Below are 26,351 nucleotides of genomic sequence, written 5' to 3' on the forward strand. Positions count from 1 at the left end.
CCACCACTTGTGATTTCTTAAGAGGCTGAGAGTCAGTCTGATTTGGCGCTTTAGCGGATCACGCATTTATTGGGTTTTCTTTTTTTCTAGTCCAGTGGCCTCCTCATACAATATCAGACTTCACATTTTCTTTATCCATTCACCCATATGGACATGCAGATTGTTTGCATAGCTTGACTGTTCTGAGTAGAATGAGTGTGTGAGTGCAGATATCCCTTCATTCATTCATTCTGAGGCAGAGTCTCGCTTTGTCACCAGGCTGGAGTACTGTGGCATGCTCTGGGCTCACTGCAACCTCTGCCTCCCAGGTTCAAGCAATTCTCCTGCTTCAGCCTCCTGAGTAGCTGGGATTACAGGCGTCCACCACCACGCCCAGCTAATTTTTGTATTTTTAGTAGAGACGGGGTTTCACCATTTTGGCTAGGATGGTCCCGATCTCTTGACCTCATGATCCACCCTCTCAGCCTCCCAGTGTGCTGGGATTACAGGCGTGCGCCACTGCACCCGGCAGGAATGTCAGTTTATTTGTATATATACCCAGAAATGGGATTATTGGGTCATAGGGTGGTTGAATTTTTAGTTTTTTAGTAACTCTGTACAGTTTTCCGTAACAGCTATGCCAGTCCACGTTCCTACTTGCAGCATGCCAGCGCTCCCTTTACCAACACTTACCTTCCATCTTTTTTTTAACCATGTTTTTATTGCTATATAATAGTTGTACACATTTTAGGGGTTTATCTTTTTGGTAGTAGACAGTATAACAGGTGTGAGGCAATGTCTTGTGGTTTTTCTATGCATTTCTCTAATGATTAGTGATGCTGAGAATTTGGCCATTTGTATGTCTTCTTTTGAGAAATGTCTGTTCAGATTCTTTGCCCATTTTTGAAGTGGGTTATTTGTTTTCTTGTTATTGAGTTGAGTTTCTTATATATAAAGAAAATGGGGCATAGGTGCACAGTGTAATATTATTCGGCCTTAAAAAAGAAGGAAATTTTGACACCTGCAACAACGTGGTTGAACCTGGAAGACATTCTGCTAAATGAAATGACCCAAGCACAGAAGAACAGAGACCACCTAACCGCAATTATATGTGGAATCTACAAAAGGCCGACTCAGAACTGAATAGTAGAATGATGGTTAACAAAAACTGAGGGGGTTGGGGGAGCAGGGTATATGGGGACATGTTGGTCAAAGGGTACAAAGTTTTAGATCAAAGGAAGTTTTTCTTTTTAAGATGGAGTCTTGCTCCGTCACCCAGGCTGGAGTGCAGTGACGCAATCTTGGCTCACTGCAGCCTCTGCCTTCCAGGTTCAAGCGATTCTCCTGCCTCAGCCTCCTGAATAGCTGGGATTATAGGTGCGCGTCACCACACCCAGCTCATTTTTGTTTTGTTTTGTTTTTAGTAGAGACAAGGTTTCATCATGTTGCCCAGGCTGGTCTCAAACGCCTGACCTCAAGTGATCCACCTACCTGAGCCTCCCAAAGTGCTGTAATTACAGGCGTGAGCCACTGCTGGCCAGAGGAGTTTTGAGATCTGTTGTACAGCAGGGTATAGTCAATAACATATTTTTCAGAGTAACTCAGTAAATTTCAAATGTTTTACCAGCTACTCTGGGCATACTGCCTATGGGGTAGCCCTACTCTGCAAGGAGGAGTTTTAAAATAATAACAAATTTAAAAGGTTTAATTTTTTTTTTCTGGTGAGACAGGGTCTTGCTCTGTCTCCCAGGCTCGAGTGCAGCGGTGTGTTGTGATCATAGCTCACTGCAGCCTCTACCCCTCAGGCTCAAGCAAATCCCCTCCCACCTTAGCTTCTCAGGTGGCTGCGACTACAGCTGTGTGCCACCACGCCAGGCCGGGATGCTGCTGAGTGGCTGATGTTTAGTGGTTTATATGGCTCTGGAGAGCAGAGAGGCCCCCAGAATCCTAGAAGTTTTGTAATTTGGAGCCGTGTGCCTACTGTCCAAATACATGGTTGTTTGACTTTTTTTGTCTCCTCTTTTCACCTATAAAGATTGTTCCAGAGTCCGTTTCCACTCTCACCATTCCTAAATCACTTTATTGAGATTAGCTCTGGTGTAAATCTAGCAGGAGGAGATGATTCACTTGTTTTTCATCCAAAGGTCAAAAGCTGGAAATTAAATTCCCATAAGGGCAATTTATTGGCTTGCTGTGGTCAATATGAGTGAAGATGATCCTGAATAAGTAATGTGGGCATGAGTGGCCAGCATGCCGGACTGAACATCTCATGGGTCCTCTGCCCAGCTTGTTATTTAGAGCTATGGGATTAGAGAAGCAATGTTGGTTCCAGGCAACTGAGTTGAGTTGCAGTTACTACTTGGGCTCTTTGTTGTTTTCTGAGACAGAGTTTCTCTCTGTCACCCAGGCTGGAGTGCAGTGGTGCCAACCCGGCTCACTGCAACCTCCATCTCCCAGGTTCAAGCGATTCACTCTGCCTCAGTCTCCCAAGTAGCTGGGATTATAGGCTCGTGCCACCACGCCTGGCTAATTTTTGTAGTTTTAGTAGAGACAGGGTTTCACCATGTTGACAAGGCTAGTCTCAAACTCGGGACCTCAAGTGATCTGCCCGCCTCAGCCTCCCAAAGTGCTGGGATTACAGGTGTGAGCCACTGCGCCTGGCCCTAACTACTTGCTTTAAAAGTTGAGTTTTGGGCCGGGCGTGGATCACGAGGTCAAGAGATCGAAACCATCCTGGTCAACACGGTGAAACCCAGTCTCTACTAAAAATACAAAAAATTAGCTGGGCATAGTGGCACACACCTGTAATCCCAGCTACTCAGGAGGCTGAGGCAGGAGAATTGCCTGAACCCAGAAGGCGGAGGTTGCAGTGAGCCCAGATTGTACCATTGCACTCCAGCCTGGGTAACAAGAGCGAAACTCCGTCTCAAAAAAAAAAGTTGAGTTTTGATATTGCTTAGAAATGTCAAAACCAAGGGACAGATTTTTGTGTCCAGAAACCCTCCATATCATTGCCTTGGTGTCGGGGACTACCACACAGTGCCTTTGGACTGGACAGCAGAAGGGAGGCCCCACGTCACACATCATCTGCATCACAGTTGAGTTTTAACATAAATATTTGGGAGGCCGAGGAGGGTGGATCACACAATCAGGAGTTCAAGACTAGCCTGGTTCAGATGGTGAAACCCTGTCTCTACTAAAAATACAAAAATTAGCCGGCCACAGTGACAGGCGCCTGTAATCCCAGCTACTCGGGAGGCTGAGGCAGGAGAATTGCTTGAACCCAGGCAGCAAAGGTTGCAATGAGATGAGATTGCGCCAGTATACTCCAGGCTGGGCGATAGAGTGAGACTCTGTCTCAAAAAAACAAAACAAAAACATAAATGTATCCGCTGAGCTCAGGATGGGACGGATAGGAAGGAGGAGGGTTTTTTCATCTATATTAATTGGACCTTGGTATGTGGTGACTTTTCTTGTCTCTACAATCACCTCTTTGGCTCTACTGTCAGGGAAATGTTTAATTTTCAATGTGTCTCCAGTTACCCAAAAGATCAACAAAAATAGGAGAATTCCCCCACATTCACTGCTTTCAAAATGATCACCTTTTAAAATACACAACATCCAACATTGTCCATCTAGCCTTGAGGGTTCCAGATAATGCTTGGTAGGACAGCAAGGAAATGACCTCAGCAATGAACTTCCTATGAGCCTGACGCCAACCCAAGTTTCCTAAACAGATAGAACCTTTGTCCTCGTTACTCTGGTAAGAAAAGGATTTGAACAGGTACTTCAAAATACTTGGAGTCCAGCAAGTTTAATTAAAATGAGTTAAAAATGAGAGATGAGAAAAAAGGAACTGACAGAATTTTCTTTCACTAAAGGGAGGCTTGCATTTTAAAATTCAGAAGACCACCCTCCTTCCAGCCACGAATAAATTGGAAACTATTTTAATTGACACGGATACTGCAATTCAACTGTTACTAGAAAGACAGATTAGTTGATTGATTTGCATTTTAATAAAACTAATACTTTACATTTTGGTAGCTAATGCTGATTTTTAAATGAGTTGAGAACAGTTATCAAGAGTTTCAATCCAGAGCCCTTTTTCAGTGTTGACTGAAGCATTCCTCTCTTTTGTGTGGAGTTTGCGTTTATTTTATTTTTGCCCAGCTGACTGCTTCACACGCGACACTCATAAACCATAGACCTTCAATATCTCGCCAATAAGGCGAAGCGGTGAGCTGGTCACACTGAAACGCAGCCACAGCCACAGCCCCACCTGCCCGGGTGTGCACCAGAGATGGGATCTGGGAAGAAGTGCAGTGGGCCTCCCTTCAGTGGACTGAAAGTGCTGAGGCTGGGTTTTTGTCTTATTTCATTTTGTTTTATTGTTTTATTTTTGAGACAGCGTCTTGCTCTGTCAGCAGGCTGGAGTGCAGTGGTGCATTCTTAGCTCACTTGCAGCTTTGATCTTCTGGGCTAAGGTGATCCTCCCACCTTAGCCTCCTCAGTAGCTGGGGCCACAGGCACACACCACCATGCTGGCTAATTTTTGTATTTTTTGTACGGATGCGGTTTTGCCATGCTGCCCAGCTCAAACTCCTGAACTCAAGTGATCTACCCACCTCGGCCTCCCAAAGTGCTGGGATTACAGGCATTGAGCCACCACGCCTGGCCCCACTTGTCATCTTTTGTACTTTGTGGTCCTCTTCTGTGTCTAGAGCCAATCATACAGAATGGCCCCTGTGGTTCTCAACAGGGGAGGAGCCAGGGAGCCGTTTGCAGGGAAGACTTGGTTTTTACTTCTGGACTGTTTGAAATGTTTTACTTATCCTAAAAAACAAAATCCTCATACAGCCACATCTGCCACCCTACATGCATGTATACCAGCTGAGAAGCAGTGCCACACAGTATTCTGCATTTTTTTTTTTTCGAGACAGTCTCTCTCACCCAGGCTGGAGTACAGTGGCACAATCTCAACTCACTGCAACCTCTGCCTCCTGGGTTCAAGTGATTCTCCTGCCTCAGCCTCCCAAATAGCTGCGATTACAGGCACCCACCACCATGCCTTGCTAATTTTTGTATTTTTGGTAGAGACGGGGTTTTACCACGTGGGCCAGGCTGGTCTGGAACTCCCGGTCTCAAGCGATCCACCTGTCTCGGCTTCCCAAAGTGCTGGGATTACATGTGTGAGCCACTGTGCCTGGCATTCTACATTTTAATATTAATAGTAACATCAGATTATTTCCATGTTTTTCCAGATGTCATACTTTCATTACTAACTAGTCATTCCGTTGCAGCCTGTGTCAATATTTCACCAAATCCCCTGTTTGGGGACGTTTACATTGTTGCTAGGTTCCTGCTCGGAACATACAGGATAATAGTACAGGAGAATATCTGTGCATAAAGCTTGTTTATTGTAGTTTTGAAAACTTGTTTTTCTTGGCATCTGTCTTTAGGAGTAAAATGAATCAAGTGAAAGGGTCTGTGTGTTTTTAGGGCTCTTGGGACGTCATGGTGGCGTCAGGGCCCTCGTACACTCCCACTCACCTAGGCCAGGCCGCCTGTAACACAGGGCATCTGGGAGCTGGGAGGACACTGGCCCTGGAGTTTGATCCTGGGTTTATGTCTTGCTCACCAGGGACCCCTTCAAATCAGCACACTCCTCTGGGAGGATTAAAGGGCTGCTGCCTGTAATGTGCTTGGAAATGATACTCCAGTGAAAGATGGTGGAGAAATAGAAAGTGACACCATCATCTCCCTCCCAGGCCCCCAGATTTCACCCGGGCTGCGGGATCACATATAATTTGCTCTCCACGTGCCCTGCTGTTCTCTTGCTCTTGCTGCTTTCAGAGCCTTCATCCTGGGGCCTTCCGGATTGGTTTTTCTTGTCCTCTAGACTTTGGTTTTGGTGTGCAGCCATTTCTCTCCAGGAACACTGGCCAGGCCTCACTATTGAGCATCATTTGGAACCCCTGGGCGTGTGAGAAGATGCAGGAAAGCCAGTCCCCACGCGCTCCAGCAGCTGATCCGGCATCACCAGCTTTAGGATGCAGTTTCCTTTTTAGAGGTCAGTTTCCTGCTCTCCACACGCATTGCTAAAACCCCTCCAAGAAGACCGCCTCTCTCAGTCTCACCATTTAATCCAAAGAGAGCAGAGTTTGAGGCTCAGAATTAATCCAAATATGATGTTGGTTATAAAGCTGGGTGCCAGTCCCCAGGAAGAGAGCAGTCACTCTGTACATGGAATGTGTTAATGCCAAGATCCGCATCTCCCCGGAGCCAGGCACACAAATGAGGTAGGCGCATGCCTCAGCAAAACCTCGCAGACAGTAGAGGTGAAGGGTGTCAGGAAGAGCCTGAGGCTGGGTGCAGTGTGGGTGTTTTTTGCCTGGACCACGGCCTGCCCCTCTGGCGACACCAGAATAATGGTACTCTCTATAAGTGCTGTTCTAGCCGGGTGCGGTGGCACCCAGCACTTTGGGAGGCTGAGGCGGGTGGATCACGAGGTCAAGAGATTGAGACCATCCTGGTCAACATAGTGAAACCCCGTCTCTACTAAAAATACAAAGATTAGCTGGGTGTGGTGGTGCGTGCCTGTAGTCCTAGCTACTCGGGAGGCTGAGGCAAGAGAATTGCTTGAACCCAGGAGGAGGAGGTTGTGGTGAGCCAAGATCGCGCCATTGCACTCCAGCCTGGGTAATAAGAGCAAAACTCCGGCTCAAAAAAAAAAAAAAGTGCTGTTCTATTGCCTGTGTTTAATAAACACAGATGCAACAGTGAGCCTGGCCCAAAACGAATGAACTTTGTTTTCTGTATCTCCGTTGGTGTTTTTACTTTTTTGTTGTTTTGAGTCAGAGTCTCACTCTGTTGCCCAGGCTGGAATGGTGTGATCTCAGCTCACTGCAACCTCCACTTTACAGGTTCAAGTGATTCTCCTGCCTCAGCCCCCCGAGTAGCTGGGATTACAGAAGTGCACCACCACGTCTGGCTAATTTTGTGTGTTTAGTAGAGATGGGTTTTTGCCATGTTGGCTGGGCTGGTCTTGAACTCTTGACCTCAGGTGATCTTCCTGCCTTGGCCTCCTGTGTTTTAAATTTTTATGTATGTAGCTGGGCACAGTGACTCACGCCTGTAATCTCAACACATTGGGAGGCCAAGGTGGGAGGATTACTTGAGCCCAGGAGTCTGACCTCAAGATCAGCCTGGGCAACAAAGTAAGACACCACCCTCCGCCATACAAAAAATAGAAAAAAAAAATTAGCCAGGTTTAGTGGTGTGCACCTGCAGTCCCAGCTATTCAGGAGGCTGAGGTGGGAGGATCACTTGAGCCCAGGAGGTCAGGGCAGCAGTGAGCTGTGATCGAGCCACTGAACTCCAGCCTGGGCAATAGAGCGAGACCCTGTGTCACAAAATAATAACACAATGTATGTATGTGCATGTGTATTGGGGCATTGTGCTAGAAATTAAAGGTTTCCTTCATGAAGAAAACCATTTTCTTTTTAAGTTTTCCGCATTTTCTTTCTTTTCTTACTTTTTCTTTCTTCATAACATTTAAAAAAGAATTGCCAGCAATTTGGTAAGTTCATTAACTAATTCTCTTTTAAGTCTGGGCTGCACATCACCCTGCTGACTGGTGTGGATTCAATTTGTCCAGCAGTTCTGTCGATGGAGCCCTCATTACCCGCTCCTGGTGTGTGGAGGAGAGCCGGGTTGTAATGCAGCCTGATGGCGCCTTATCTAACTTTTGTTTTTCTTGTAGATCTATAGATTTCCTTTACTGTGCTTTCTCGCCCATCGTGTGGGGTCTGCCAATAGGATCATTGCCTCAGCTGCATTTGTATTCCTGAGAAGTTTACTCGGTTTATTTCCCCTCGGTTTATTCTGGGATCTCGGAATTCATTTGTTGAGGTCAAGGATGCCATATTCTCAGGAAAGGAAAATGTTAAAGAATGTGAAAAAAAAAGCAACAGTTGCACATCACTGATAGGGTAGAAAAAAAATATAAGGATCCCAATAGACAACCTGATGGTAACACAGGAAGGGTCCTGCCTGCCCCTCCCGCCCTATCTGCCTCTTTGAGACTGGATTGGAAATGAGCTCCACGTGTGCAGATTCCTGGCCCTCGAGGATGGCCGCTCCTCTTTTCTGTGATCTACCGGTCTCTTACTACCAGGTTCTAAGAGGGGCTTAGGAACACATCGCTAGTGCTGGCGTGGGCTGGTGTGATGTTTTGAGTAGAGGACACGTGTGGATGAAGGCTGGAGTTATGGAGAGAATCCTGGACTAGAAATCAAATCTGCTGGGGTCTGACCTTGAGGAAATCACTTCCCTCGAGGTCCTCATTAGTGATCTGAGCTCATGGCTGCTCAGGACTTTCTCATTCCGAAGCTGCTGTTTCTAAGTAAAAGCAGCGCCGCAGACTTGGGTTTAGTGCGGTGTGAGAATGTTGTTCAAGTCCATTCCTTCAGGTATTTCTTGACCTCTGACTGTGTGACAGGCACTAGTTGAGGCTTAGCAAGGGGCTCTTTCGGCAGGTGACCCAGATTCTAGGTGGTTTCTGCTGCCCTGCTCTTCTGTAGCATCTGTAGACTTGGGTCTCATCAAAACCCGCTGCCCCCACTGCAGTTGCCTCTTAATCTTGGCTGGAACTCCTGGAAGCTCGGGCTCTGGAGCCATTTTCATGCTTAGCATCATTTTCCCAAGGTTCTAGGAAAAAGCAGCCTGGTGGGAGGGCAGGAGCCCCGGTGCTCAAGGCCCTTACATCCTGGGGCTTCAAAGTCTGGCTCTGAGAGGCACCTCCAGGAACACCAGGTGCATTAGGATGCAGGTGTCCTAATACCCAGCGCAAAGCAATTAGCCTGCTGCTCTGCAGTTTCTGCCTTTCCCTGCGAGTGTGGCTCCAAGTTTGTATTCCTTTGCTCACGTGGCCAGCACCTTCCTCTCTCCCCTGGCCTGGGGGCTGCAGGGGGTGCTGTTCCAACTCTAGGAGTGGCCTGGAGCATCTAGACCAGAGCTGTCCAATGGAACTTTCCAGGATGATGGGAAGGTAATCCGGCTGTTCTGTGCTATCCCACATGGTAGCCCCCAACCACATGTGCACTCGCAGTGTGGCTAGCAACTAATGTATGGGACAGTTCAGATCTGTATATTTTCCAACTTTTTGTGAGGCACAGCAAGTGCCAAAATTAAAGATGAGGTAAATGGTCAGCAGGTGGGGTGGCAGGAGCTCCAGCTGGCCCAGGGCTAAGGGGCTCGGTGTCTTCACACACCTGTGCCTGCCCTGGCAGGCTGGGTGGAAGGTCCTGATCTAGACCTGAGCGTGGGCTGGTGGTGTACCCTGTCTCCACCAATTTCTTGGCCCTGAGACCTGGGGTAAGTGAAGGGCGTAGGGAAGAGGCGGTTTTCTGCGTCGGTGTCTAGGGTGATCCTGGGAGCCTAAGAGGCTGACTCAGTCTCCTCTCCTCCTGAGGGACTAGGCTGGGAGCTGACTCCCTGATGCCATAAAATTATTTTCCAGTTTGACTCTTGTGTCCTTTAAAGTTGTAGCACACTGCACTTGGTTTTAAGAGCTAAATGTAAGGCGAATACGGAGCACTTTAAATGTGATAACTCCTAGTTCACATTGTTTGAGGAGATAAGCAGAGAGGAGCAGGTGCTTTGAATTCACTTATCAGCGTTTCTGCAGGCTCCTGTCCCTCCGCACCCCCCGCCGTGGGTGCTGTGATGTTCCACGAGGATCTTGGAAATGGAGGCTTCCCTGGGCTGCAGGGCCACTGTTTCATCCACTCACCTTTCTGGTAAGTTCGGGGCTTTGTTCCCAGGAGTGCTTGGGCCCCAGATGTGTATCTGGGAGGCTCCTGCCAGGTAGGGCAGGGAGAGGGGCCTGGCCTGGGAAGTAACCCCCTGTGACTGGCTCCTCAGGCCTCTGGAGCCCTGGGGAGAGCTTGCATTTTAAGGTCACATCTCCATCCTCCAGGAGAAGGATGGGGGGGGCCGGCCTTAAGTCCTAGTTCTCAGGTATATAATTAAACAGAGATTTTCCTTCCTGAAGGCACAAAAAGAGGCCAAGGACAGCCTAATTGAAACCTCCAGATTGCTTTCTCCAAGAGTGGCCTGAGCAAGTGGGCCAAAGTAGATTTGCAGCTCTGGTTGGTGGGGTGGCCTGAGCCAGCAGGGCCCAGGTCCAGCTGCTGACGCGGTCCACAGAGGCTGGCTGGGGGAACCTCTGCCTTGCTTCTTTTTAGGGTGAGCCTTTGGTTTTCCTGGCCCAATGGTGCAGGGAGGGCACGTGGGGAGCTGGCAACACACACTGGCCACCACTGACAGCTCCTGCTGTGCTAGCCCCCCCGCCGCCTCCCAAAACAGCAGCCACAGTGACTGGTCTCCAGTGCCATCAGAAATGTGCACTGCTTTATCTACGAGCCTGTCCGCCAGGCTGGCTCTTCCAAAGTCGCTCATTACCAGATAAGTGATGGTAAAATAGTGATGCTTTATGAATTGCGGATATGGCTGCTAATTAGGTCCCAGGCATGGGTTTTTATACCTGTTTATACACACTTGCTCCGAGCGGAAGGACTTTCTCATCTCTCCTTGCCTCTCCCCCACCCCCAGAAGAGAATTTCAACTTTAAGACAAACAACTTCATTTACAAGTGTGTCTCTAATTAGCTGCAGAATTAGGAAAGCTGAGCTTTCCCCCATAGATCCGCTCAACCCTCGAGGGAGACTGGTGGAATAGAGAGAATCGCATTTCCAATTATTTTGTTGAATTGCTAATTTAGTTATTGTGCCTGGTGTAATTGTGATGGGTATTGGGTGTGCAATTCAATTTGTTTTAAATATTTGTGGGAAGGCTGATCAGTAATGGAGCTGACCTATTTTGTGGCCCAAATTGAGAAAAAAAGACTAAAACACAACAGCCACAAAGATATAGTTTGTTTCCATTTTTATTTTGATCTCTCTCATCCCTCTTAAGACCATTGATGGAACAAAAGGATTAAATTGAAAGATGACAGCACTTTGATCTCCTCCTCTGAAAGCTCCGCTGTCCTTGGTATTTAGTATGCAGGTATTTGAGGGCAGAGTTTAGGTGCATTCCCGGAGTTGAGTAGTTCCTGCCTCCTAAAATTGCATTTCTGCGTGTGCCTGAAAGTGATTTGAGGCATTTAACTTTCAAATAGTGTGTAAAGTAGTGGACGTGTATCTGCAACAGATAATACAAAGCCATGAGAGCCACAGTGGCGCCACTCCTACTGGGCAGAGTCTGTAACCTTCCCTCCAGGCAGCCACATACAGGGGTTGGTGGCCAGGAACCCCACCCCACCCCACCCCAGGCATTTGCACAAAGCTCGCTCCTCGGGAGCACTGCTCCTGGTTGGTTTGAGCCTATGCAGGTGAGAGGAGGGCTAAGTGACAAGTTCCCTCACAGCTGGCAGTGGCTCTGTGCAGCTCCTTGAAGGCCAAACTCCAGTTTCCCTCTTCAGCCAGTGTCTGGACCGGGAAGGGACGGATATCTGTAATGTAATCTTGTTTAGGTGTCTTTTGGATGCTAAGTCATAAACTCAGCCTGGGCCTGGGCCTGGGCCAGGGCTGTGGCTTGAATCAGAGCTCTGCTGGGACCTGAGGTCACAGAAATAGATGGCAGGATCCAAGCCTTGGACATGTACGGCCAAGGTTGCTCACAGGTGACTAGAACCCCTCACCCTCCACAGCATGCCGCCGGGCCTCCTCAGACACAGGCTAACTAGGGCTTGGTTGGACAAGATCTCAGGGTGGCAGCCCAGAGCAGATTTTGAGAAAAGGTCCTAATAAAATGGGTCATAGATGCAGCTGCTGTAATGAATTTGATCCTAAAGGATTCATTTTTTAACTCGATTAGCTTAGCAAGGTGCCAGGGTTGATTTCTGGGCTTAGCTGCTGAAGAGAAGCTTAAACTTCATTACTCCTATGCGAGAGCTTGTGGGGACCAACAGGAGCAACTCAGCCCCAGGTGGATCCCTTTTAAAAAGCTGATGGCCGCAGCTGCTGATCCTGAGTAGGGGCTGGGTCCCATGTGAGGACAGACAGGAGGGCAATCACTGAACCAGCCAGGCTGGAGCCGAAGAGAAACTGGCAAGCAGCTAGAGCAACTGGGATGTGAGGGGGAGGGGGCTTTCATGGAAATAGTTGCAGAGCAGGAGGGCAGGCTGCTGGGTGTCACTGGTAAGGTCCATGTAGCCGCTAGCCCGTGTGGTGGTGGTGATTTTTGAGATGGAGTCTCACTCTGTTGCCCAGGCTGGAGTGCAGTGGTATGATCTCTGCTTGCTGCAACCTCCACCTCCCTGGTTCAAGCGATTCTCCTCCCTCAGCCTCCTGAGTAGCCAGGATTACAGGTGTGTGCCACCACGCCTGGCTATTCTTTGTATTTTTAGTAGAGATGGAGTTTTGCCATGTTGCCCAGGCCGGTCTCCAACTCCTGACCTCAGGTGATCTGCCTGTTTGGCCTCCCAAAGTGCTGGGATTACAGGCATGAACCACCGTGCCCAGCCTCAATTTTTTTCCTACAGTGTTGTTATTGAGGTAGAATTTACATACCGTAAAACTCACCTGTTGTAAATGTCCAATCCCATGGTTTTTACTATGTCTGTGGAGCTGTGCTGCCACCAACACATATTTAGGTCACTCTCATCACTCCACAAGTTCCCTTGGCTTTGCCGGAACTCCCTTTTCCCAGCCCCGGGTATGACCTTATCTGCTTTCTGTAGCTATAAATTTGCCTTCCTTTCTGAGCATTTCATTGAAAAAGACTCATACCATCTGGAGTGTTTGTAACTGGCTTCTTTCACTTGTCATGAGGTTTATGTCTCTGTTCTAGCGTATATCAGTAGCTTATTCCTTTTGATGGCTGACTAGCCTTCCGCCGCGTGGATATACCGGATTTCCTTCATCCACTTGCTTACTGATGAACACTCTGATTGCTTCCAGATTCGGGCTATTGTGTATGAAGCTGATAGGAGCAATCACAAGTCTTTGTAAAACATGTTTTCATTTCCCTTGGGCCGATACCTAGGCATGGGATTGCTGAGTATGAAAGCTTATGTTAGCTTTTTAAGGAGTTGCTCTACTGTTTTCCAAAGTGCCTGTGTCACTTTACATTCACACCAGCAGTGCACGGCTCCGACTTCTCCACGTTCCCGCTGACACTTGTTATTGTCTGTCGTCCAGTTACAGCCTTTCTGGCAAGTAGTGGACTCCTGTTGTGGCTTTCTTTCCCTTTTGACAAATGATAGTGAACATCTTTTCATGTGTTCATTATTCATGTATCTATCTTCTTTGGTGAAACGTCTATTCACATCTTTTGGTCTAATCTAAATTGAGTTGCCTTGTAAGGATTCTTTGAATATCCTGGATTCAAGTCCTCTATCAGATATATGGTCTGCAAATATTTTCTCCCAGTCTGTGGCTTGTCTTCATTTTCTTCATTGTGTCTTCGGAAGCACAAAAGGTTTTAATTTTGATGAAGCCTAATTTATCAATTTCTTTTTTCTTTTATGGATGATGTCATATCTGAGAAATCTTTGCCTAATCCAAGGTCACAATTTTTTGCTATGTGTCTTTTTGTAGATATTTTATACTTATAGCTTATATATTTAAGTCTGTAATATATTTTGAGTAAATTTTTGCCCATGGTGTAAGAGTCTAAAAATATAACTTTGTGGCTGGGCTCAGTGGCTCATGCCTGTAATCCCAGCACTTTGGAAAGCTGAGGCAGGCGGATCATGAGGTCAGGAGTTTGAGAGACTAGCCTGACCAAATGCCATCTCTACTAAAAATACAAAAATTAGCCAGCCATGGTGGCACGTGCCTGTAATCCCAGCTACCCAAGTGGCTGAGGCAGGAGAATCACTTGAATCTGGGAGGTGGAGGTTACAGTGAGCCGAGATCGTGTCACTGCACTCCAGCCTGGGTCTGGGTGACAGAACAAGACTCTGTCTCAAAACACACACACACACACCTTTGTGCTTGGATATTCGAATGTCTTAGCACCATTTGCTGAAAAGGGTATCCTTTCCGTCATTGAATTGTCTTGACTCCTTTGTGGAAAATCAACTGACTCTGAATGTTAGGATTTATTTCTAGACTCTCAATTATGTTCCATTCTGTTTGCTTGCGTTTATATTTGTGAACGTGTTGAAATCAGGTAGTTCAAGTCTTCCAAATTTTTATCAAAATTGTTTTGAGTATTCTGGGTCCTTTGCATTTCCATATAAATTTTAGAATTCATGGCCAGGTGCAGTGGCTCACGCCTGCAATCCCAGCATTTTGGGAGGCCGAGGCAGGTGGGTCACGAGGTCAGGATATCGAGACCATCCTGGCTAACGTGGTAAAACCCCTTCACTACTAAAAAATACAAAAAATTACACACCTGTAGTCTCAGCTACTTGGGAGGCTGAGGCAGGAAAATTGCTTGAAGCCAGGAGGTCGAGGTTGCAGTGAGCCAAGATTGTGCCACTGTACTCCAGCCTGGGTGACAGAGTGAGACTCCATTTCAAAAAGAAATTAGGATATATCTGTTAATTTCTTCTTTCTTCTTCTCTTTCTTCCTCCTCCTCCTTTCTTTCTTCTGCTTCTGACAGGGTCTTTCTCTTATGCCCAGGCTGGAGTGCAGTGGTGCAGTCACAGCTCTCTGCAACCTCAATCTCCCAAGCTGAAGACATTCTCCCACCTCAGCCTCCTGAGTAACAGGGACTGCAGGCACATACCACCACACCCAGCTAATTTTTTTTTGTTTTTTGTAGAGATAGGATCTCCTTATATTGGCAGGCTGGTGTTGAATTTCTGGGCTCAAGTGATACCCCCACCTCAGACTCTCAAAGTGCTGGGATTACAGGCATGAGCCACTGTTCCTGGCGTAAATTTGTTAATCTCTGGAAAAATGTTTGCTGGAATTTTGATGAGGATTACATTGACACTATACATCAATGTGGGGAGAACCACCATCCCAGCGACACTGAGTCTTCTTATCCATGAACATGGAATATCTTTTCATTTGTTTTTTACTTCATTTTTCTCAGCAGTGTGTGTAAGTTCAGGGTATGTGTCTGTATTTCTTTTGCAAAATTATTATGTATTTTGTTTTTGATGCTATTATCAATGAAATTATTTTCTTAATTTCCAGCCTGAATGATTGCCTTTAGTATTTATACTACTTTAATATCTTATAAAGCTGGTCTGATAACAATGAATTCTCTTTTTTGTGGAGTGTCTTTATTTCACCCATACTTGTTTTAAGGATAGTGCTGTTGGATATAGGATTCTTGTTTGACAGGGTTTTTTTTCCTTCTTGTGGCACTTCGACTATATTAGCCCACTGCCTTCTGGGGTCCATTGTTTCTGATTAGAAGACAGCTGTGATTTATTTTGTTATTCTTCTGTAAATGATAACTTGTTTTTGTCTAGCTTCTTTTAGAATTTTTATCCTTCAACAGTTTGGCGATGAGGTATCGAGGTGTAGGTCTCTTTGTTTATCCTACTTGGGGTTTATTGAGCTTTTTGGATCTGCAGATTCATGTTTTTCATCAAATTTGGGAATTATACAGCCATTATTTCTTCAAATGTTTTTTTCTGCCCCTTTCTCTCTCCTGGCGCTTTCATTACACATATGTTGGTAAACCCACTGTTGCTGCACAGGGGTCTGAGGCTCTATCCATTTTTCACTCTTTTTTCTCTCTGTTCTTCACATTGGATAATTCTATTGCTCTGTGACTTCAAGTTCACTGATTTTTCTGTCTTCCCAAATCTGTGTCGTCCCTCTAATTTTTCAGAATTTCTTTTAAATATTGTGATTAATATATGATTTCCCACTTTAACAGTTTTCTTTTTTTTTTTTTTTTTTTGGGCGGGGGGGAGGAAGGCAGGAAGGAAGGGAATAAGGACGGTAGGGAGGAAGGAAGGGATGAAGGAAGGAAGGAAGGGAGGAAGCGGGGAGGGAGGGAGGGAGGGAAGGGAAGAAAGGAAATCAAGCAATGAAAGAGACATTGCCGACCTGGATCTAGAGGTTTAAAAGTTGATTTCTTTTTCTTTGAGAGAAGGAAAGAAAAAAAAAAATAAGTAAAGGAGAGGAAGAGAAAGAGGGAGAGTAAATGGAAATATTGCTTTATTTTGAAAAAAAGTGGGTATTAATAATGGCCAATCAATGTTTCATTTAAACTTATGGGTAGGTGTGATGTGGTATTGGCAAGAATGTATATTTTGTGTATTTGAAGTGGAGAGCTCTGTAAATATTTATTAAGTTTACTTGTTCTGGATCTGAGTTCGAGTCCTTGATATCCTTATTAATTTTCTGTCTCATTGAATCTAAGTCTCCTATCTGGGTGTTAGGATCGTTAGCTCTTGTTGTTGCATTGATCCTTTTACCACTATATCTTTGTTGCTTTAAAATCTATTTTATCCGATACGAGAATTGCAACTCCTGCTTTTTATTTATTTATCATTTATTTTTGCTCTCCATTTGGTTGGTAAATCTTTCTCCATCCCTTTGTTTTGAGTCTTTGTGTATCCTTGCCTGTGAAACAGGTCTGGATGTAACATGCCGTTGGGTTTTGGCTGTGTCTTTTGATTGGGAATTTAGTCAATTTAAATTTAGGGTTACTGCCATTTGATGTTGACTGGCTGTTTTATCCATTCGTTGGTGTAAATTCTTCTTTATGTTGGTGCTCTTTACTTTTTGGTGTATTTTTAGAAAAGCTAATACTGGTTGTTTCTTTCTGTGTGTAATGCTTCTTTCAGAAGCTCTTGTAAAGCAGGCCTGGTGGTAATAAAATCTCTGAGTTCTTGCTTGTTCATAAAAGATTTTATTTTTCCTTCAGTTGTGAAGCTTAGTTTGGCTGGATATGAAATTCTGGGCTGAAGGTTCTGTTCTTTGAGGATGTTGAATATTGGCCCCGACTCTCTTCTGGTCTGTAGAGTTTCTGCCGAGAGATCTGCTGTAAGTCTGATAGGCTTGCCTTTGTGGGTAATCTGACCTTTCTCTCTGGCTGCCCTTAGTATCTTCTCCTTCGTTTCAACCCTGGTGAATCTAACGATTATGTGCCTTGGGGTTGCTCTTCTTGAGGAATATCTTTGTGGTGTTCTCTGTATTACCTGGGGTTGAATGTTGACCTGCTTTGCTAGTTTAGGAAAATTTTCCTGAATAATATCCTGAAGGGTATTTTCCAGCTTGGATTCATTCTCTCCGTCACATTCAGGTACACCTATCAAACGTAAATTTGGTCTTTTCACATAGTCCCACATTTCTTGGAGACTTTGCTCATTCCTTTTTATCCTTTTTTCTCTAATCTTTTCTTCACATTTTATTTCATTAAGTTGGACTTTGACCTCTGATATCCCTTCTTCTGCTTGAACAATTCGAGTGTTTAAACCTGTGCATACTTCTCGGAGTTCCTGTATTGTATTCTTCAGTTCCATTAATTCACTCATACTCCTCTCTAAGTTGTCTATTTTCAATAGGATTTCATCAAACCTTTTTTCAAAGTTTCTAGTTTCTTTACATTGGGCTACAACATGTTCTTTTAACTCACCGAAGTTTGTTATTATCCATTCCTTGAAGAGTGATTCTGTCATCAGGAGGCGCTCGTTCTCCATCAAGCCTTGTTCCATTGTTGATGTGGAACTGTGATCATCTTTAGAGGGAGAGGCGTTCTGATTTTGAGTGTTCTCAGCTTTTTTACGCTGGTTTCTTCCCGTCATTGTAAATTTATCCTCCTGTCGTCTTTGAAATTACCAACTTTCAGATTAGGTCTCTTGAGTGGACGTCCAGGTTGTTAGTTCCCAGGGCCAGAGCAGCGGCGTTAAAACTGATGGTGCTTTTCTGCCCAGGATTCTCCTGTCGGGCTTCCTTCTTGTTTCCGTAGTAGGCGACTCTGCCTTCCCGGGGCTCCAAACCTCAGTCAGAAAGGGAACCCGTCCCGTTTACTCTGCGCTGAGCGCTGCCGCATCGAGGTGCTGGGGGAACCGCTGCGCCGACCACGAGAGTCACACTGGCGACTCGTGTGTTTCCACCACTGGGGGATCTTCTGCTCCGTGAGCGACCAGACTTTGTCTGAAAGTGTGGCGTCCTCTAGTTCTCTGCGCCTTCCCTGAGAGCTGCAATCCCGGGATGTTAGCAATCGGCCATCTTGGATCGTTCCCAACAGTTTTCAAGTGTATAGTTCAGTGACCTTAAAAATAGTCACATTGTTGTGCAGCCATCACCACCATTGCTCCAGAACAGTTCATCATCCCAGACTGAAACTCTGTACCCATTCAACAATAACTCCCAGCTGGTACAGTGGCTCATGCCTATAATTCCAGTGCTTTGGGAGGCTGAGGCAGGAGGATTGCTTGAGGCCAGAAGTTCAAGATCAGCTTGGACAACATAGTGAGACCCTGTCTCTACAAAATATATATGTGTGTGTGTGTGTGTGTGTGTGTGTGTGTGTGTGTGTATTTAAATTAGCTGGGTGTGGTGGCTAGTCCCAGCTAGTCTCTGCTATTCAGGAGACTGAAATGGGAGGACTGCTTGAGCCTGAAGTTTGAGGCTATAGTGAGCTACGATCATGCCACTGTACTCCAGCCTGGGCAGTGGAGTGAGACCCTGTCTCTAAAAATGAAAACAGTAATTCCCAAGTTCCTCCTCCCCACAACTCCTGGTAACCACTGATCTACTTTTCTGTTTCTGTGAATTTGATAATTTCTGATACCTCATATAAGTGGAATCAAACAACATCTGTTTTTTGTGTGTCTGGCTTATTTCACTTAGCATAATGTCTTCAAGTTTCATCCATGTGGCAGCATGTATCAGAATTTTATTCAGAATGTGCTTTGTTTGTTTTGAGACAGGGTCTTGCTCTGTCACCCAGGCTGGAGGGCAGTGGCATGATCATGGTTCACTGCAGCCTCTACTTCCCTGGGCTCAGGTCATCCTCTCACCTTAGCCTCCCAAGTAGCTGGGATGGCAAGCATGTACCACCATAACTGGCTAAGTTTTTTGCAGTTTTTGTAGAGATGGAGTTTTGTCATGTTGCCCAGACTGGTCTTGAACTCTTGGACTCAAGCCAGCCACCCACCTTGGCCTCCCAAAGTGCTGGGGATTACAGGTGTGAGCCACCATGCCTGACCAGTTTTTTTTTTTCCCTAAAATAAGGGCCCAAGGTTGTCCTACCTGACCCTTTAATTCAATAAATGTGTGGTTTTTTTTTTTTTTTTTTTTTTTGAGATGGAATCTTATTCTGTCACTTAGGCTGGAGTGCAGTGGCGCAATCTTGGCTCATTGCAATGTCTTCCTCGGATTACAAGTGCATGCTACCACACCCAGCTAATTTTTGTATATTTAGTAGAGATGAGGTTTCACAATGTTGGCCAGGCTGGTCTCGAACTCTTGACCTCAAGTGATCCGCCCGGCCTGGCCTCTCAAAGTGGAGGGATTGAGCCACCACACCCAGCCTCTGCTCATTTTCTTTTTAAAAAATCTTATTTTTTAAGCCTAGCTTCATAGGGGTCACTCTTGTGCCTGATGGTCAGCCAATGATTTAGGCAGATGTATCTTGAGCCAGTGAGGCTTCTACCTTCTGCTGATAAGTGTGTGTGTGTGCAGGCTGGTGGGTGGCTGCATATTTAAAAATTCAGCAGTTGTGAAATCTGCCCTGGCTTTTACTTTCTTCTGGGCCCTCTGGCATTTCTTCTTCTTGTGCTCATAGATCCTGTCAGCTAGGGCTATGTAGCAGCTAGCTTGGGCCTTCTCTAAAATCTCTAACAAGGGCCATGTGGCCCAGTATTTACACTGAGTTATCAGAGCATTCTCAACTTCCTGTATGCTGAGAAGAGTCTTCTGAGAAGGACAGTGGACTCTGGGCTTCAAAGCCTTGGAGCTGTTATCCTCAATAAACAGCTGTGGTCTTTCTTGTCCCAACCCTAAAGACATTGTCTTTTGGAGAGGACATTCCCGCCAGGACTCCCATCCAGCTCTCAGCAGGAAGTTTCCCATCCTGAAAATCTCAACAGAAATTAAAAAACTGATCTGCCATGGGGTTCCCGCATTTTGTAGCCTGTCAGAATTTGACCTTGATTCAGCTGATAAGACAGGGCTGGCCAAGGCCAGTTTTTGCTGCCTATCCATCATCTTTATGCATGTTCAGGAGACAAAGGGTGTTAGGTGTTATCGGGCCATGGAGGGGTGTGCCCCATACTGAGCCCCTGCTAAAGCAGAACAAGAGATGAGGTGGCTGGGCATGGATTAAAATGACAAACTAACTCTGAAACAAATGTAGAGGTTTATTTCAACAAAATGTGTAAAGAGTGCGCCTGAAGCTCCTGCTCATCACGGTATGTGTCCATCGAATTCTGAGACAAGTGAAGGCTGTTTTGTGAACGAAGAGAACAGATAATATGGCAGTCTCCATTCAAGCAGGTCTTGGTCAATATCCATTTATACTCCTGCCTCAGTAGCCTTGCGCGTGTTGAGGGGCTGTGGGAATGTCAGACTGCTCATGTTCTGTGGCTCCAACTTGAAAATTCCTCGTCTAGGGTAAGACCTACAGTTCTGGGGATGGGGGAGGAGGCATTACAGGATTCTAGAGAGGAAGCATACTCGTTTGTGTCATAATTTGGCGGGGAGAGGGAGGTAAATGAGGGTAACCCACCCTGCCTCTGAAGCAATGCCTGGACTGGCCTCCTCAGGGATGTGGGACTTCATACCACTTGCAGGTATGTGGGATTTGATTTATTGCAAAAAAGTATAGAATAATCTGGTGAAAAATGCATCCAATTCTTACTAGGTAAGCAAATGACCAACAATGGTCAATGCATTTTCCTGAACTGAAAATTGTCCCCCACTACTCCATGCCCTTTTCTGAAGGTGCTGAACACCCGCACCTCCCACCAGGGCAGCCAGGCTGAGGCTCTGACTCTGGGGGGCTGTCTGCTCCACACCCAGCCATATGGGGCCCGTCTGCAACCCAGAGCCATTGACAAGCCCATCTGCACAACTTCCTCCTGAAGAAGGGGACATGGAGCTCGCTCGTGTGTAAACTACAGGGTTAAGGCTCAGAACTGTAGCTTGTCCAAGAGCGTTCATACCACTGCTTCTCCGACACCTTATCCTCCTCAGTCGTCAGTGAAAAATGCAATTAGTGGCAGGGTGCTGCCCAGCCTGGTTACCTGCCACTCCTGCTTTAGGAACAGGGGAATCAGGAAGTTGTTTTCTTGAATAAACTAGGAGTCGAAAGTAAACTCTACCACCCGAGGGAGGCCCCTGATGCTGGTCAGGAGGGGCCAGTAAGCCTGGAGAACAGCAGCACCATGACTGAGTTGTAAAGAATCTTAAGGACATGTGGATTCTGGGTTTCTGGAAGCCTCCCTCACCGGGAAGGCCAGCTCCTGGTGCTGAGGGCATAGCTGTGGGGAGACCTGCGCATCTGCTGCCTGTCTACATTCTGGGGAAGAGACAAGACCCAAAGAGAACAGACCCAAAGAGAACAGAAATGTCAGTTGCTAGGACAGTAATCCTAGGGAACTAGGAACTAGGGAAGAGTGACTCTGAGGCACCATTAAGCTCTCAAAACCATCCAAGCTCCAGGCTTCACAGGAACAATTTTCCAAGGCCTCAAAACAGACTATCTGGCTGGCTCTCCACATAGTATAAGTAACTAGTTTCTACCAGTGCAGAAAGGGTGGTTCTCTCTGGTTCCTCCTCTGCCAACTCAGGCTTCACTGTCTGTGGGACCACTGGCCTTGCAGCTCCCAGATACATGCGACAGCTAGTCCAGCAGTGATATGCAGGCGAGAGGCAGGGCAGTGACCTTCCCCTTTGTCCTCAGAGACTGAACCCAAGGTTGAGGTCCCCTAAATTAAGAATAACGTGGTCTATTTTCTTTCTCTGCTTCTTGGCTCACAGTTTTGCCCTCATCTTTGAGTTCCCATGGAGCTTGCAGTAGATTTTATGCTGATTTTTCTTCATAAAAGGTTCGTGGTGTAGTTAAACTGGGAATCATTCCTCTCCAGTGCCTACTGTGTGCTGGGCTGAGAGCTGAGGTCATAAACAGTGGACTTGAGGCTTGTCCTCTCCCAAGCCCTCCTCTGCACCTGTGGCTGCGGCTCATGGGGCCAGGAGTGAGAGGGGCTGCTGACTGCCTGGCAACTCCTCATGCTCCCCTATGCTGGGGGGCCAAGGGCCTGTCAGGACAGGAGGTGCAGCCCTGCTTTGGGTAGTGAGACCTCATGGTACATGTCTGTACCTTTCATTGCCTTCTCAGTCCTGTGCAGGGAGTGAAGGACTAGGCCCAGCCGGGGTAATAAATACTGAATGGGGTAGGTGTGATGGGTGGGCTGGAGGGGATTCTGTGATCTTACTCCCAGGATGTCATGCATAACCTAAAACACTCAAGGGGAAGGAAAATGCCACTTTGACTCCAGTGCTGGGTCTCCTGTGCCTTTCATTACAGTGGTTGCAGTTGTAAACAGTAGCTCTAGCCCTTTTCTCCAGGGACAGGGCAGGGATAGGCAGGAAGCTCCTCCTACGTGGAAGGGGAATCCATCGTGGAAAGGATCCGTACGACTTCTGCTCGCTGAGTGGGTGATATGTGTTGGGTCATATGGACGATGGAATCCATGGCAACCTCTGGATTGGCCTGGACCAAGCTGAAAGGAAGATTGGGAATGGTGAAGAAAAGAGAGGCAGAAGCGTCTAGCTCAGGACAGCTAAAGAACTGCCCAGTAAACATCTGTGCACTGTCCACTGCAGACATTTTAGTCACTGCCTCACCTTGTTTCCCTACATTACAAACATCCAGCCAAGGTAGTGCAAGACGAACCTGAAACACTTTGCTATGCTGAAAGAAGAAATTTAAAACCCACAACAAAAACAATGTCACAAAGGCAGCCTGTGTGAAAGGGGCTCCCACTGGCTAAATCTAGGATAATCCGAGCATCAAAATAAGCCCAATAATGAATCATAAAACTTCATGAGTCTATACCAATAATGAATGTAGCAATGAATTGGCAGGAGTAAGGGCTGTGTGGAGGGTTTGCTGGAGTTGGCAAGTTCTCATTTTGCAAGCTCACTGTAAAGACTGCACCAGGCAAGAATCTCCAGAGGGAGATTTTAATGAAAGCAAGATTCTTGCATGGCCTTAAACTGTCTTCCCACAGACTACTTATTAGGTGCAAAGGGGGGAATCAGTAATTACACAGTAGAGAAATGGAGCAACATCTTGACCAGGGGATAAAACTAACGTGAGGAGGGGCAGATGAACCCCATGTTCCCCTAGATGTGGTATCCTGTGAAGGTTCTGGCCAGAGCGCCTCACCTGTATCTCATCATGGGGAGACATCAAACTCAACATCAGCAGTGTTCCACAGATGGTAGATTTCAGATAGTTTTTAATCAGTGTTAAATTTACAAAAGTGGATCATTTTGTGATGGCTATGTAAAGGTACATAGCCATCACAAAATGATCCACTTTTGTAAATACATCCCTATTCTCGCAAATGCACACTGAAATATTTGGCGGTAAAGACCCTGATATATGTAACACCTGTAAGTAGTTCGGAAAAAGGAGAAATATGTACACGTTTGGAAGAGTGCAGGCACACTCACCAGTGATAGCAAGGGAGGGAAAATGGAGCAGGCGAATCAGTACAGATATCACATATAGGTGTGTTCTTCGTATTGTTTTTAATTTCATAACTTTTCCGTACGAAGCCTCCAGAAGAATACAGCTGGCTCTTGGCTGGAGGAGGGGAGGAGGTGGTAACCACCACACATACAATCAGCTTTCCTCCCAGAGCCTTTCATCCAGTTTGAGTATCAGCATTCAGAGCTAAGAGGTGGGCACAGTGAACTAAGCCTTCATTGAGCCGAGATTAATAAGTGCCCCTGGGGAGCAGTAGCTGAAAAAGAATTGGGCTTCAGGGCCAAATCTGTACCTGTGGGTCAACTACAGCTGTCTCAAACAGCAAGAGACTGCAGAGATTGCAAAGTTTCTGCGATCATCTCATGAATTTGTTTGGAAAATTTTTTATTCCAAAGAAATTAGCCCCTTCTCTATCGGAGTTCCCCATGTTGGTCTCACCTGCGGATTTGCTTGAGGACGTAGTCTCTGCTGATGCATTTGATGTTTTCCTCTATCACGGAGCGAACGCCATCCTCCTCTGTCAGCTGTTTCTCCAGCCACTCCACCAGATCTTTATTATTGTCCCACACATAGGCCTGCAAACGGATGACTCTTGGTCAAACACCAGGGGTCAGGCCAGGCCTGGACACCCTGACTGTTCAGGATTTGGGGTGCTTACTCTAACAGCGTGCTCCGTGTCCACGATTCTCCTTCACTGTTGGCATTGTGCAGGACGAGAAGTAGGCCTCAAGGCAGGAGCTGTGCCCCTTCTCCTTCCCTTCCTTTACAGACACAGGTGCACAACTGAAGCCTCCACTGGGCTCTGCCGAGAGCACTGGTGCTCATACCCTGACTCTGTCCTGTCAGACTCTAGGGGCCTACCTATGTGACAAAGGCTAAGAGAATTCAGTGACTTGAGAGAACCAGTTAAAAGCCCAAATTACTTAGTAAAGTGCCACTGAGAGGGTGAGGCTGTTTATTTGGTGTTTTGCTTTCAGAGAAGCTGAGACACATGCCTAAAGTGTAAGTCTCTAGTCCCAGCGAGGCCTGGCAGTCACCCAATCAATTAAGTCTCCTGAGATAGATAGAGTTCACTGTCTTTCAGTGAGGCATGCACTGTGGACTGATGGGAGGGAAGTCTTGTTGCCAGGGTAGAGCCACCAGGTCAGAAACCTATGCCCCATTTTATTATCTATGAGAGTATTCGAAAGGATCAAGACGTCTGTAGCCCTGAAAGTCTCAACAAACTACCTTGCACCTCCTTTTCAAGATAATTTAGCTGAGTATTTCCTAGGTGGTTGACTATATAATAATTCAGGAGTGTGTTAGAAGCCTAATAGCCTTCTCCTTGCTCTCTTCTCCTCTCATTTTCTTTAAAAATCATTTAGGAATCGTTTTGTTAATGGTTTCCGGAAAACCAAGTACCACCATTAGGGCTCATTCATATTTATGTCATTTTGTTTGGGTAATTAAACACAAAGCTCGTCATTTAAAGGTGCGCTATCCTTCTCTGTTATCACTAACGAAGTCGAAGTCAGAATGACAATGAGTTTGGCACTGTAATTTAATAGGTGGGTGCGTTGGGGACTCTGAGGCTTTGAGGCTTGAGAAGTGGCTACAGGAAGCCTGTATACAAGCAAGGTCACCAAAGCCACAGCTGTGACTACTGGGCTGCAGAGGAAATGTTTTCATCACACCCTTCAAGAGGCCTCAAGCAGTACAAAACCGGGCTATTTTCTAACCATCTCATGCCTTCAAATATCATGGTTTCTTTTCAGATTCTCACTTCCTGTCTGTAACTTAGCTGCCGACTTAGTTGTGACTGGTTATTTAATGTCTGTCATTCATTGACTTCTGTTTCCAAAAATTAAGGAGTTCTTTACATTGGAAGGATGAAGGCTCCCCAGGATTAAGGATCAGCAGTATGGCTCTTCTAGTTCTTTGTCTATTTCTTTTGCTGACTCAAATGTGCACAGTTCTGTTTGTGATCACTGATAAGCAGATTAGCAATTCTTCAGCTGGGGTGCTGAACGAGCTCTCCCTCTGTGCCTGGGTCAGGACTCCCAGCATCTCTCAAGGCTAAACTGCCTTGAGAAAGTGTTTTGCGCCTAAGGAAAGGAGGTGCCACATCAGCCCCTATCCATGAGGCAGGGGAAGCACTGCTTTTCCCATAACATGGTCTGAACTCAGTCTGTGACCCAGCTTGCTGCATGCCCCACATGGATGGGTCCCCCTGGACTCCTAAACACTCACCTAAATTTCAACATTTCCACTCCCATCATTGGCAATTTACACTTGTGCTCCATGGTTTCAGGACTTCTACACATTCCCCTACTTATGAAGACTGGGGTAGTTGAGGGGAGAGAAAAATAAAACAATAAATGTTTCTTGGGTTTCTGAATGGGAAAAAAAAAAAGAAATCCAAGATTTTTAGATTTACCCAAGAATCCCAAAGCCTTTAGTTTGGGAGAATATTTAATACTCTTATTAATCATTTTTAATCCGTTTGCTTTTAATTAAGAAACAGCATGATGCTTTCCTATCAACATATGCCAGGGAGCAGATTAATTGTGGCTTAAGATAACTCTCCTTGATTGGTGTAATGTATTAGCTAACGAGATGTCTGCTTCTAACGATGCTTAGACACTACACTGGAAAGCCAGCTACCCTCTAGAGAAAACTCTTCTGCCTTCCCCTCCTGCAGCCAGAGTATGCTAGGTGTTTAAATTAAACATTTTGAAAA

General features: G+C 46.1%; 1 protein-coding gene across 18 annotated transcripts in view; it reads right to left on the reverse strand.

The window, feature by feature from the left end:
* Positions 1-20,250: 20,250 nt before the first annotated feature.
* The window catches only part of ACACA (acetyl-CoA carboxylase alpha), a 307,755-nt gene continuing 301,654 nt past the window's right edge, over positions 20,251-26,351 (reverse strand). For all 18 annotated transcript variants that reach the window (XR_013535729.1, XR_013535730.1, XM_078373749.1 and 15 more), the window contains 2 exons: positions 24,068-24,204; positions 20,251-22,634 (listed from right to left, as the gene is read on the reverse strand). Coding sequence is in view for 16 of the 18 variants with exons in the window: in XM_078373749.1 (XP_078229875.1) it covers positions 22,511-22,634; positions 24,068-24,204 (261 nt within the window). In the remaining 2 variants the exon portion in view is untranslated. The remainder of the gene's footprint in view (positions 22,635-24,067; positions 24,205-26,351) is intronic.

This window comes from Callithrix jacchus, chromosome 5, assembly GCF_049354715.1.
Source record: "Callithrix jacchus isolate 240 chromosome 5, calJac240_pri, whole genome shotgun sequence".
In the NCBI taxonomy this organism is placed as follows: domain Eukaryota; kingdom Metazoa; phylum Chordata; class Mammalia; order Primates; family Cebidae; genus Callithrix; species Callithrix jacchus.